The 14,300-nt window shown below is 36.9% G+C and overlaps 1 protein-coding gene across 1 annotated transcript; it reads left to right on the plus strand.

Moving 5' to 3' along the window:
* The first annotated feature begins 10,027 nt into the window (after positions 1-10,027).
* Positions 10,028-13,693, plus strand: LOC131874031 (uncharacterized). The gene is made up of 5 exons (XM_059217240.1): positions 10,028-11,942; positions 12,060-12,212; positions 12,351-12,487; positions 12,608-13,126; positions 13,343-13,693. The coding sequence occupies exons 1-5, from the start codon at positions 10,028-10,030 to the stop codon at positions 13,691-13,693; spliced, it is 3,075 nt and encodes a 1,024-aa protein (XP_059073223.1).
* Positions 13,694-14,300: the final 607 nt, after the last annotated feature.

The raw sequence follows: 14,300 nt of genomic DNA on the forward strand, positions 1-14,300 counted from the left end.
CATAAACCGGTAACACTTAGATCTTCACAAAACCTAATATCTCATTTCCACTTCACCCATATGCTTAAAACCTAATATCTCATTTCCACTTCACCCATATGCTTAAAACCTAATATCTCATTTCCACTTCACCCATATGCTTAAACAAGTAATACATCAGAAATATAATGACCACTGGATCAACATGCTTTACCGCTTAACAGAAAACACTAATCATCACATGAAAAAGCATCACACATGACACACTTATTTTTCATGTTGAAACCCAACTGGGAAAAACCATGGTGGGGATGAATCCCGCAAGTTGTTCTTGAACTCTTCTGAAGTTCGCTCTGTTAGGAGCCTAGTCTAGTTAAGGACTTTACAACAGGTTCTGCTAGGGATCACCCGATTAAGGGATGGCTAAATACTCGGTTAAAGGTTAAAACCCTGTTAAAGGTTACCTCGCAAGAGGATTTGACGAACTCAATGATTTTGAGTCACCCTGTTAAAGGATTTACAAAAATCCTGTTAAAGCTACCCGGTAAAGGGATTTTCCAACTTATGAAATGGTTAGAAGTCAACAGGTAATTCACTGATTTGATAACAACACTTAATGCCAAGGCAGATCCACTTTAGTTCCTTTACATCTGCAATCACACTCTGCAGATCTCTACTCACTGCACTAGTCTGGCAAGAATCAAGTATCTCTTCACTTGGACGCACACATAACATTTGCCAACAACTTAAAATGAAAACCATCATCGACCTTATAGACAACAATTAGGTCAGTAGCCAAAACCTAAAACCCTAAGCATCTAGGTTAACAATATAGTCAGTTCAATCCTGACCATTTAATTACATTACATAGGGTAAAATGATCTTGAACAAATCTCAAGACATTCTGCATTGTTCATTCTTTGCCGCTTCTGGAAGCTGATAACCCATCACGCGCTCTCCACTGTTTACTAGGATTTTACACATTCCCAAGGTAGAAAGAATCAATCTTCTTCATGCAAGATCCTCAAGAAGATTCTTCACGCGCACAAGGCTGATGTGGCAACACGATCTGATCTTCATTTCAATGCTAACTCATCACAGGATGTCATCGGTCGAATCACACAGACTTGGAATGCATCAACTAGAAACCCTGAAGCTAAGACTACCAACCGGTAGTCATATCAAATCAAACCCTGATACAAACTTTGCATATACGGGTTCACATTCCAACATACCGGTTCACCTTTTTGCATACACCGTTTCATATCATCAATATCGGTTCACTTCATACCATCATACCGGTTCACTTTCCAATTTACTTACTTCAATATACCGATTCATACTTCAGCATATTGACATCAATGACAACATATAATATCATCATGTCATCCAACTCTGCACATATGCCAACAATCTCCCCCTTTGGCATTGATGGCAATATACAAAGATATCTCTCCGCTTCACATCTTCTCCCAATCTCTTCCATATTATGTGTAGCCAATACTGCAGATATCTTCTTTGTTTCACATCTTCTCCCCCTTTGACAACAATGCCAAAGTGGAGGCACAAACATCCATGTTCCACTATGTTGCTCCCCCTAATGAGTAGCATCCTTCAACACATCAATCCTGAAAAGATTTGTCAATGCAATACCTGACTGATGTGGAGCACATACCTTTAGTTCACCTGTTGAAGGGGCAGCACCCCTAATTCACCTCTTAAATAGATAAATGTAGCCTTCGGTAGAGGCTTGGTGAATATATCTGCTAACTGCTCCTTACTGGAAACATGTTCCAATACAACCTCTTTGTTTTGAACTTTCTCCCTCAAGAAATGATACTTGAGCTCAAAGTGCTTGGCTCTAGCATGCAACACCGGATTCTTGGAAATATTAATTGCACTGGTGTTATCACAAAATATACTCATTGGTTCAGATACAAGGATTTTGAAATCACTTAGTACATGCTTCATCCAAATTGTCTGAGTACAGTTCATAAATGCTGCTACATATTCTGCTTTTGTTGTAGACTGAGAGATACAACTCTGCTTCTTAGTCATCTATGAGACTAGTCTACCACCAAGAAAGAATGCACCATTGGTTGTGCTCTTCTGGTCATCCACATTACCAGCCCATTCGGCATCAGTAAACACTTTGATATTGAAATCATTACTGTATGGATACCACAATCCATAATCTATAGTTCCCTTCAAATATCTAAGAATCCGCTTGACTGCTACCAAGTGGGATTTTTTGGACTTTTCTGAAAACGTGCAGAAATGTCCACTGCATGTGCAATGTTCGGTCTGTTGTGTACTACATAGTGCAACTTACCAATCATTGACCGGTAATCCTTCTCATTCACCAACGTTGAGTCATCTTCTTTTGACAGTTTACAACCGGTCATCATCGGTGTACCAACTGGTTTGTTGTCTTCCATGCCAAAGGTCTTCAAAACCTCTTTGACATACTTGGACTAAGTGATAAAGATACCATCTTTCATTTGTTGAATCTGTGGTCCAATGAAGAACTTAATCTCTCCAATTAGTGACATCTCAAATTCCTTCCTCATCTCATCTGCAAATGCATGACTCCTCTTGTCATCTCCACCAAAAATTATGCCATCAACAAACACTTCACAGATCAGAATCTGATCTCTTTCTTACTTGAGATAGATATTGCTATCTTCACTTGTTCTTTCAAATCCAATCTTCACAAGGTGTGAGTGTAAACATTCATACCATGCTCTAGGTGCTTTCTTCAATCCATACAAGGCTTTATGTAGCCTACACACCATGTCACTGTCTTCTGATAGGGCAAACCCATCTGGTTGCTCTATATACACTTCCTCTTCAAGTATTCCATTTAGGAATGTGGATTTCACATCCATCTGATACACTTTGAATCCTTTGAAGGCTGCATATGCAAGTAACATTCGAACTCCTTCCAATCTAGCTACTGGAGCAAAGGTCTCTCCATAGTCTTCTCCTTCTTCTCGAGCATATCCCTTACATACCAGTCTTGCTTTGTTTCTTACCACTATCCCATCTTCATTCAACTTGTTTCTAAAAACCCATTTGGTGCCAATAACATTTTTATTCTTAGGTATGGGTACCAAAGATCATGTACCATGCTTTTCTATCTGGTCAAGTTCCTCTTCCATAGCCTTAATCTAGTCTTCATCTTTGTGTGCCTCTTTAAATGTTTTGGGCTCAAATTCAGAAATCATGCAAGAATTTTCGCTGACCTTTCTTCTTATAAGTATTCCTGCATCCTTATCCCCTATGATCTACTTTGGATCATGATGTAGCTTTACATACCTAGGAATGATCTTGGTTGATTCCTCTTGCTTTTCCTCTTCATCCTCATCTTCATCTTCATCAGCATCTACTGTGTAGGAGCACTGTTACTTGTACTTGGTTGTTTTGCAACTGGTTCCCAGAAGGTTACAATTGGTTCATCTACCGCTCGCTCACTACCGGTTTCCTCAAGTTTCTCAGAGGTTTCATCGACTCTAACATTGATACTTTCAACAATTCTCTGAGTCCTATTGTTAAAACACTTGAGAACTTTGCTCTTGGTGGAAACCCTAGGAATATTCCCTCATCACATTTTGCATCAAACTTGCTATGGTATTCACTTCTCTTGATATAACACTTGCTACTGTAGACACCTAAAATTATCATGTCTAATTAAATAAATATTTTTATTTATTTAATTATCTAAGCCTAATTCTTCTATTAATTAAATAAATCTTTATTTATTTAATTAATTAATTCATTTATCTTCTTCTAGCCTTATTTCTCATTTAAATAAATACATTTATTTATTTAAATTATCCTTTTCCTGAATTAAATAAATATCTTATTTATTTAATTGATCCCACTTCCTCTATTAATTAAATAAATATTTATTTATTTAATTAATTCATTAACCTTTTCTACCCATGACACATGGCATTCATCTCTTAATTCATACACTACCTACCCTTTCATTATTTTATTATTTTCTTTACCTACCCTCTAATCATAGCCGACCATTTATCTTTTACACCTCTCAATCTTATCCTTCCATTTCTTATAGTGTCTTCTATATAAAGAGATGCTTCCTTCATTATCAAACCCTAACTAACTCACTATGCATTCAGCCCCGACTACGCTTTCGAACTTGCATATGCAATCAAGCCTACTTGCAACCACATTTCCGTTCTTTGTTAAGCTCTTGTGCACATAAAATCTGAGAGCAAATATATCAAGCAAGATCAATGGAGATAGGAAGAATGGAGATTCAAACCCTATTGGACATGTGATGGTATAATCTTTGTGATTTCATTTGATTTGCATTGTTTTAGGTAATCTTCATATGTTATGGTGGATCTTTGTTGTTGTTAGGCTAGGGTTTTGTGGTTGAATTCATTTAGTCTTTCAACATTGTTGTTTCCATTTTCACCATATACATTTTGGCACACCCCATGGGACATGGATTTTTGTTATATCTATGTTTTTTGTAGATTTTTCTAACCCTATATTGTTGTTTTGTAAAACAATTTGGAAAATAACCTTGTGCAGCTAGGGTTTTGGACACAAAATCAAGATCTTGGAGAGATTTGATCATATCTCACAAACGGCTTGGAAATTTTGTACCAAACTTTTTTTGAAAGTTGAAGAAAGTATCAAGAGATCTCAATCCAAAATTTAGAATTTTTGGAGCACATTTTCATTTTCTATGAATTTTTTATGATTTTTCATAAAAAAATTAATTTTGAGAGCAAATGAGAGAATTTTTTGGATTTTCTTACATTTTGGGAAATCTCTCATAATTATACATAGGATTTGTTCTTTTTTATTTTAATTTTGATGCAAAATATTTCCCTAAAAATTGGATCTTTAAAAATTAGGGTTTTTCCTTATTTTGATTAGATCTTACAAACGGCTTTGAATTTTGGCATAAATTTTTTTGTACAGGTCAGAAAAAATATTTCAAGGATTTAGTAAAAATTTCATATTTTTTGGATCAAATTTTCATTTTATATGAATTTTTTATGAGTTTTCATAAAAAATTAATTTCGAGAGCAAATTAGCGAATTTTTCTGATTTTCTTAAATTTTTGGAAATCTATTAGAATTATACATAGGATCTGTTCTTTTTTATTTTAAATTTGATACAAAATCATTCCTCAAAAATTGGATCTTTGAAAATTAGGATTTTGCATTATTTTAATCATATCTCACAAACTCCTTGGATTTGCTGCAGAAATTTTTTTATGCAAGTTTGGAAGACCGCCAGGACTATCCAGTAAAAATTTCAGATTTTTTGGATCAATTTTGCATTTTATATGAATTTTTTATGATTTTTCATAAAAAATTAATTTTTGGAGCAAATTAGCAAATGTTTTGGATTTTCTTACATTTCTGGAAATCTCTTAAAATTTTACAAGTGGTATTTTTTTATGATGAATCAAATATTTGAATTGGTCAACAAAATGCATTTTTGAAGGCCCCTATTTCACAAAGTCTTTTGGATCTAAAATTTTCCCAACTTGTGTGCTTGCAGGAAGGGGTGATCATTTGAAACAATCCAAACTACTAACAAATTTTTGTTGCAGGACCTTGGCAAGGGTTTTTTATCTTCATTGTGTGCCTTGTTCTCATAGACTAGCAAACACTTCAATTGGTGCACTAAAATTGAACCATTGTCTTTTGTGTCTTGAGCAATAGGCTCTTTTTGTTTCATCTTTAGAGGGTCTGTCTCCCCGTGTGGTCATTAGGACTACTAGTGAGGAGAGAACGACCCAAGTGGTAGCAAAAGAAAATCCATCTTCTTCCAAACCACTAAATAACTGTATTCATGGTGAAAACTATGAATAACATGTGCTGATTAGTTCATACCGACACTATGTCTCCCCATAAACCCGTTTGATCAAATTTATTTGATCATTTGTAGGGCGTAACCCCTACCGGTTGGGAGCCTTCTGTATTTATAGAGCTAAAATTGCCACATGTATGGCCACACGAGCGGATGCCCTTACTAGCACCTTTTTGTTTTAAAAGCCAAAATCCTTCTAGTTGTTGGGGCAGGAGGTCGGACCTTTGATAGCGGCCCACACACATACAGTTCTTAGTAGAGATACAAAGTTCGCCACGGGGAGTTTTCGTGGGGGCTGATGCTTGGCTGCCCCAAGAAGTGAGTGCTGAGGGTGGAGCCAGTGGGGTCAAGCATCTAAGTATCCGCTCTGAATAGCGTAGCCTCAGGGGAAACTCCATGTGGGATCAACAACTATTGTCCTGGCCAACCTTAAGAATTGTGTTTGACTTATTTTAAACAATCAAACACTCAAGACCAAACTTTAAAACATTGTGTCTTCTGTGTCTTCAAGTGTATGCAAAACAAATTTTACATCAAACAACACACTTTTCTTTGAGTCATTTTGAGTCTAAACACTTGCAAAGATTGAGTCTTCATCAACATTGTGTCCTCTTGTCACGGAAATACAGTCAAAACTTTAGATTGGGTCACAACACAACAACTTCACAAATTGGAAAAATTTGCAATCCAACAAACAAGAGCAATCAGTTTCATCATTCTTGAGCTTCCTAAGCTATCTCTTCGGGTTTTCATCTAGCATTCAACCTATCTTTGGGTTTCACAAAGTCCATCATTGCTTTACACCTTACATTACATACACATTTGTCTAAACTTGAGTCAAAAGGTCACTTGCTTGTCCTCATCATACCTTGTCAACACACTACATACAACAACATTTTTCTAAGTGGTCCCTCATCAAGGTCTATCACCTTTGGGTCTCATTTGATCTTACTTAGAGTCAAGGTCAACTTACCTCATCAAGAGAAACTATCATCTCTTTGGAAGCCACACCTACTCTACTACATACATACTTGGTCTTATACTTTGGACATTGCAAGAACACCTCAAATTCATTTACATTCCATCCAACTCTTGGTCTTCCATACTCTTTCCATTTTTATCTAGTCTCACACATCTTGATCAATACCTAGTTCATGGTTGAAACTTGTTCCCAAAAATCTAGGAGAGAAGCTAAAGAGGCTCAATAGTCCGCAAACATGAGTTCCTATGAGTATGACAATGATATCTTTTTCAATTCTGATCATACTACATTACCTGACATGGATGCCTATAGAAACATTCCAAATGTTGAAAACATTGACACTACAAACAACAATGATACACACAATGACAATGTGGACAATATTTTAGTACATTCGGAAGAAGTGGAAGACATGATTATGAATCCCCATTTCAATCAATTGGTTGAGGAAATAATGAGGAGAGATAGACAATACTTTTTACAAGTGATGGCACAAAGTGGAGCCAAGATCCCTCATGATTTTGACATGTCTCAAATAATGGAACATAGACCTTTGCAACAAACTCACTCCAACATGGATCAAAGGAGGCCTAATAGTGGAGGCAATAGAGGACCACATCTTGTGCCTAAATCACCATCATCTTTGTTTCAAAAACCAGAGGTCCCATACACACATGGTCAAGCATATGATACTCATCTTCGCAGACCATTATGGAAGTCTTATGCAGAAAAATATGCTCAATCACATGCTAATGCTAAAGACCTACCACCAAAGCAATTGGATATCCAAAGGCATGCTCAAAATTGGGACACAAGGAAACCCCGCGTCAAATTTGGGGGCAACACATTAGAACATGACATGCCTGTAGAATATGGTATACATGGACAAAGCAGATATTCCATTCCTCACCATGACTCTATACCAAGTGGTCCATATACGGAGCATCATTATAGACCTCCTCCATATGAACATGTTTATGATCAATATAATCCATATGTGCAACATGCTCCTCCTCCACCCAGTGGTTCAGGCATGGGGTATGGTCCAAGAAGTCAGTCTCCACCGAAGAACAATTCGGAGAAACAAATCAGGGACTTACAAAAGAAAATGGAGGACATAAATACACCGAAGCCAACATACACAATGAGAGACATATGTCCTTATCCATTTAACAAGAGCATTCCAATGTCTCCTTTTCCTACACACTTTGTGACACCTAAGTTTGATAAGTATAGAGGCAAAGGAGATCCTAAGGCACATATAAGACAGTTTTTAATAGCTTTCATTGAGGTAGCAACAAAAGAGACATATTTGATGAGATTATTCCCACAAAGCCTAGGTGATCAAGCTATGGAATGGTTCTCCCAACTCCCACCTGGAATTAAGTCATGGGGTGACTTAGCTGAGCCATTTATCCAACATTTCTCCTACAACAAAGAGACAGACATATCAGTCACTACTTTGTGCAACACTAAGCAAAAAGATGGAGAGTCTTTTTCATCATTTTTACAAAGATGGAGGAATCTAGCTAGCAGATGCTCTTGTGAAATTCCACAAAAACAAATGGTAGAGATGTTCACCCAGAATGTTAACAAAGACATTGGTTATGACCTAAGAAAAGCTTGTTTGTCCACCTTCAAGGACGTCATTGAGAAAGGATTAGCGATAGAAAAGGTCCTAATTGAGCAAGGAGTCATCAAAATATTCAAAGAAAACAAAGAGGACTTTAAAGGAAAAGACAAGCCAAGAGTTTGGAATAAAAACAAGAACACAGTCAATGATGGTGTTGTTGATGCCAATACAGTGCGACCCAAAATCATTTTTCTGGATCAAGCTCTACAAACAATCAAGTGAATACTCAAACAACTTCCAAGTCCCGAAGGAAGTACACTCCATTGGGAGAACCGCTTCAGTCTGTTTTCAAAAAGCTAGTGGCAAACAAAATAATCACAATTCTAGATTTACCTCCATATGAGCCAAAGGTCAAACCAAATTGGTGGAATGACGATGAGTATTGTGAATTTCATAAGAGCAAGGGCCATAAAATAGGAAATTGTTATCGACTGAAGAACATCATACAAGATCTCATTGATAGAGGTGGCATTGAGATTGAAGGACACTCATCCAACCAAGAACATGAGATGTTTAAGGAACCATTCCCAAAACATGACAAGGGAAAAGCTAAAGCCACAGATGATCAGACCAACTATACCAGAGCATCTTATAACTATGATTCAACTGTCAATCATATTTTGATGGAAAATTATGTCTCTACCATTATCATCAAGGACAAAACACATGAGACTTCTACCCAAATGTCATGTCCCCTTTTCAAAACAATTCAAATTAATAACTTTTCCTATGGCAGTGAGGTGTTTTAAATAAATTTTTGGGAAAAGCGTCTAATTTTTGGCAACCAATGGGATGAGAGGAATTAAATATCATTGAAAATATAATTATTCTACCCTCTTGGTCATGAGTTAGGGTTATGCACTCTTTTTAGAGGTTTTGGAAACATTTTGGGCTCATTCTTGGACTTGATTTTTGCTCATTGCTTTGTTGTTCTTCAGAGGCTGCTAAACCTGTGGAGAAGGAGACCCAAAGATGGGAGTTTGTAGGTTTCCAGGAAGGCTAAGGATGGGAGTTTGAGGCTCTTCCATGTGCAAGCTCATGCAGAGTTTGCCTTTGTGCCAAACAGTGCAGATTTGTGTGTGTTTTGGGTGTGTTTGCAAGTGTGTTTCAGCAAGGGTTTGTGTTTTCAGTTAAGTTTTATGTATCAGTTTGTTTTGCTTCTGTATTGCAGCCATTTTGTTGTTAAAATAGAGTGGAATAAGTGTGTTGGGTCGTGATTCTTTTGCTGTGTGAGTTTGATAGTGATTTTGGTGTTTCCGGGCTATTTTTTTGTTGTTTTGGAGCTCGTTGAGCTTTGTATTGAACTCCATTTTTGGAGCTATTTTGTAAAACTCTTTTGCAGATCTAGAAGTGTCATTTTATATGCTGTTATTTTGTCTAAATTTTTCTAGAAATGTTTATTCTCAGATTTATGAAGAATATCTAAAGTTGTGTTACTTTTGGCATTGTTTCGGGTATACCCGATTTGGCAGTTTTCAAAGAAATCTTTATTTGGTGGAAATTTTGTTGTATTGCATTAAAAATAAAAAGGAATATCAAATCTCATGTAAAAACCAGTAAGAGGCATTACAATGGTATCAGAGCCAATATCTTGTCAGCCTGAGGGTTTATACCATTTTGCATGCAACCAAGTGAACGAGAAAAAAAGGTATTTGCAGGGACAGAAGAACAAGGAGATTTTGTACAAATATTTGGTTGAGGATAAAAATATAAAATCTAAAGAAAAGATAATAATGGCTGACCCAGATGAGATGCATAAACAATTTTTCTTAGAACTCCAGAATAACCAAAAGAAAACTGCAGATAGTTTGGCTGAGACTAGAGAAGCCCTACGGTTATTAATAGAAAAACTTCAAGAAGTAGGGTCTACTAATGAGAGAGGAAGCACTTCAGAGGGGCCAAAAGGTTTGAAACCTACATCCTCTAAATCAGAAAAAAGTATATTCTTACCTGTATCAAATGCAACTATTAATCCTATGGAAGAGGTTACCGGAAATCTAGTTGCATTGAGGGCCACTTATAATGGCTTGGATGATGACTTTAAGGGTTCAGTTCCTTTTAGAGAATATGTGGACATGATGAACACTTTGCTGCCCAAGAAAGAGTATAGGAGAGAGCAGGACATACGTGGAAGAGAACTCAAAAATAAAATAAGCAAATTCGCAACCCCTACCTTTGATGGAACAAGCAAAATTTCTGCTAGAGCATGGTTACAAAAGTTACAAACCTTCTTCACTCTTAATCCTATGAAGGAGCATGATTTTGTTCATTTTGCAACACTACACTTGGAAGATGCAGCTTATGATTGGTGGTATCATGGAATGACTACTCAAGGCCATGGTCAGGTAACTACTTTTGATGAGTTTAGTCAAAGAGTGATAGATAGATTTGATCTCAAGGATGAGGAAGAGTATTTTCAAGAATTGTCAAAGTTGAGACAAACCAAATCAGTTAATGAGTATGTAGAAGAATTTCAAAAGGTGGCTATTATGGTACCTGATATATCTGAAAAGAGAATCATTTATCTTTTCCTTGATGGTCTTGAGGATCCAATTAAGGGCTTGGTTAAGGCTTTCTCACCCTCAACTTTACAGGAAGCTATCAAAAGAAGTTTGCAGCTTGAAACTTCCATGCCTAAGAAACCAGTGACAAATCAAAAGCCTCCAAATCTTTGGCAACATAAGGGAAATTTTCAGAAAAAGTCTTTTTTACAACCACCAGCAAAGAATGTGACAAATACAACAAACAAGAAGGTAGATGAAGAGATTAAGAGTGAACTTCGAAGGAAAAAGATTTGTTTCACCTGTAGGGAGCCATGGGTTCTAGGACATAGGTGTTTGGGAAAAGGTCAAGTGCACTATATTGAGGTTGCTTCAGAATCTGATTTAGATGAGCATGAGGAATTTCATGACACTAAGGAAGAAGAAGAAGAAGAAGAGAAAGAAAAAGAAATCAGCAAGGGTGGCACTTTAGCAGCATTATCAGGAGTCCCAAGATATCATCCTTTCCGCATCCGAGGGGTATTAGCAAGGCAGAGGATGACAGTCCTTCTAGATAGTGGGGCAACTCACAATTCTATAGATGAGGGGTTTGTCATAAAAAGAGGACTTAAAGAAGAAGATTTTGAAGGGTTCAATGTTATTGTAGCTGATGGATTCACTATGCCTTGCACACGTGTGGTAAAGCAACTCAAGATGACTTTGGAAGACTATGAGCTTTGTGATGACTTCTATGTTTTTGGAATTGGAGAAATAGATATTGTATTGGGTGTTCAATGGTTATACTCTATTGGGGGCTATTACATGAACCATCAAACAATGGAGTTCAAGTTCCAGTCCAATGGGAAAGAAGTCCTATTAAGGGGCTTATCAAATGGAGCACCCAGGGTGGTCACTGCAAAGAGGATGGAGAGGACCTTTCAAAGAGGACAAGTAGCATGGGCAGCAGGAATCATAATCCATCCCACGAGCTCTTCCAAGGGACAAGGTAATTTCCATTTTGAAATTCAGAAAATTCTTGATAAGCATAGTCTAGTTTTCAATGATTTTCCCCCACAATTACCACTAGATAGGGGATTTGAGCATGTTATAGAATTATAACAAGGTGCAAAACCTGTTATAACTACTCCATACCACCATCCAAGGGGTTATAAAGAGGAAATAGAAAAGACTATTAAGGAACTCTTGGACATGGGATTCATAAGGCCAAGCTCTAGCCCATTTGCATCTTCTGTGGTACTTGTGAAGAAAAAGGATGGTACAATGAGAATGTGCATAGATTATAGGGCCCTAAACAAGAAGACCATAAAAAATAGGTATCCCATACCTCATATAGATGAGCTCATTGATGAGTTACATGGTGCGTTATACTTTTCAAAAATTGACTTGAGATCAGGTTACCATCAGAGTCGCATGAGGAAGGAAGATGTGGAAAAGACTACTTTTAGATGTCACTATGGGCACGTTGAATTTCTTGTTATGCCCTTTGGTCTTACTAATGCACCAGCAACATTCCAATCTTGTATGAATAAGGTATTCAACAAGCATCTTCAAAAATTTGTTTTGGTGTTCTTTGATGATATTTTGATTTATAGTAAAACATAGAAAGAGCATTTAGAGCATATAGATACTATTTTGGGCATCTTGGAGCAGCAATCCTTCTATGCTAAATTATCCAAATGTGAGTCTGGTTTGACTGAGATTCTATACTTAGGACATGTTATAAGTTGCAAGGGAGTACAGGTTGATCAACAAAAGATTCAAGCAATTTTGGATTGGCCACCACCCACCAGTCTTACACAGTTGAGGGGGTTCTTTGGGTTGTGTAGCTACTATAGAAGGTTTGTCAAAGGATTTTCTCAACTTGCTGCACCTTTGACTAATTTGACTAAGAAAGGAGCCTTTGTATGGACAGAAATGGCACAGAAAACATTTGATAAACTTAAGGAGGTGATGAGCTCATGCCCCGTACTTGCAATTCCAGATTTCTCCTTACCTTTTGTTGTTGAATGTGATGCTTCTAGAGAAGGTATAGGAGCTGTCCTAACTCAAAAGGGACATCCAATAGCATTTGAGAGCAGAAAATTGAATCAACTAGAAAGAGGGTATTCCATCTATGACAAGGAAATGCTAGCTATCATGCATGCACTTGACAAATTCAGACAATATTTGGTATGTGGGAGATTTGTCATGAAGACAGATCATAATAGCCTCAAGTTCTTTTTAAACCAAAGGGATTTGAATGTCCGTCAACAAAAATGGGTGAGTAAATTGCAAGCCTATGATTTTGAGATTGAGTATGTAAAAGGAAAGAAAAATGTAGTTGTTGATGCTCTTTCAAGGAAGCCCACTCTATGTTCTTTAACATCTATTTCTGTTGATTGGAAGGTTTCCATAATTTCAGAGTATGCTAAAGATTCCTTTGCCACTAATATATTGCATGAGTTAGTGGATGATAATAGATACAAAGTTATTGATGAGCTGATCTATTACAAGAATAGGATATTTTTGGTGCCAGGATCAAAGATTAAGGAAAAGATATTGAGGGCCTTTCATGAAACACCATTAGCTAGTCATCAAGGATATTTCAAAACATATAGGCAGATCCAAGAGTGTTTTGTGTGGAAGGGTATGAAGGAGGATGTTCTCAAACACATTAAGGAATGCATGGTATGCCAACAAAACAAGAGTGAGAAGATTTTTCCAGCTGGGTTATTGCAACCACTTCCCATTCCTTAACAAAAATGGGAAAGTATTTCCATGGACTTCATTACTGGTTTGCCTAAGGCTCAAGGTAAGGATTGCATATACGTGGTAGTAGATAGGCTAACCAAGTATGCACATTTCTTTCCTATTGCATTTGATTTCAAGGCATCACAAGTGGCAGAATTGTTCTTCAAAGAAATTTTCAGATTACATGGTTTGCCTAAGAACATTGTCAGTGATAGAGATAGTAGATTTCTCAGCTCTTTTTGGAAGGAACTCTTTCATTTGATAGGGATAGAACTCACTCCTAGTACCAGCTATCATCCTCAAACAGATGGACAAACAAAAATAGTTAATAAATGGATAGAGGGATACTTGAGGAACTATGTTTCAAATCAGCAGCATGCTTGGGTAAAATGGTTGCATCTAGGGGAGTATTGTTACAATACCTCTCATCATATGTCTATTGGTATGCCTCCTTTCCATGATCTCTATGGTTATGATGCCCTTTCCTTTGTTGATCTATTACTTTCAGATAGTAGAGTACCCGCAACACATGATTTTATTGAGCAAAGCCAAAACATACTCAGGTTTCTCAAGGATAATCTACAACATGCACAAAATCAGCAAAAATTGTATG

Source organism: Cryptomeria japonica, chromosome 3 (genome assembly GCF_030272615.1).
Source record: "Cryptomeria japonica chromosome 3, Sugi_1.0, whole genome shotgun sequence".
Classification (NCBI taxonomy): domain Eukaryota; kingdom Viridiplantae; phylum Streptophyta; class Pinopsida; order Cupressales; family Cupressaceae; genus Cryptomeria; species Cryptomeria japonica.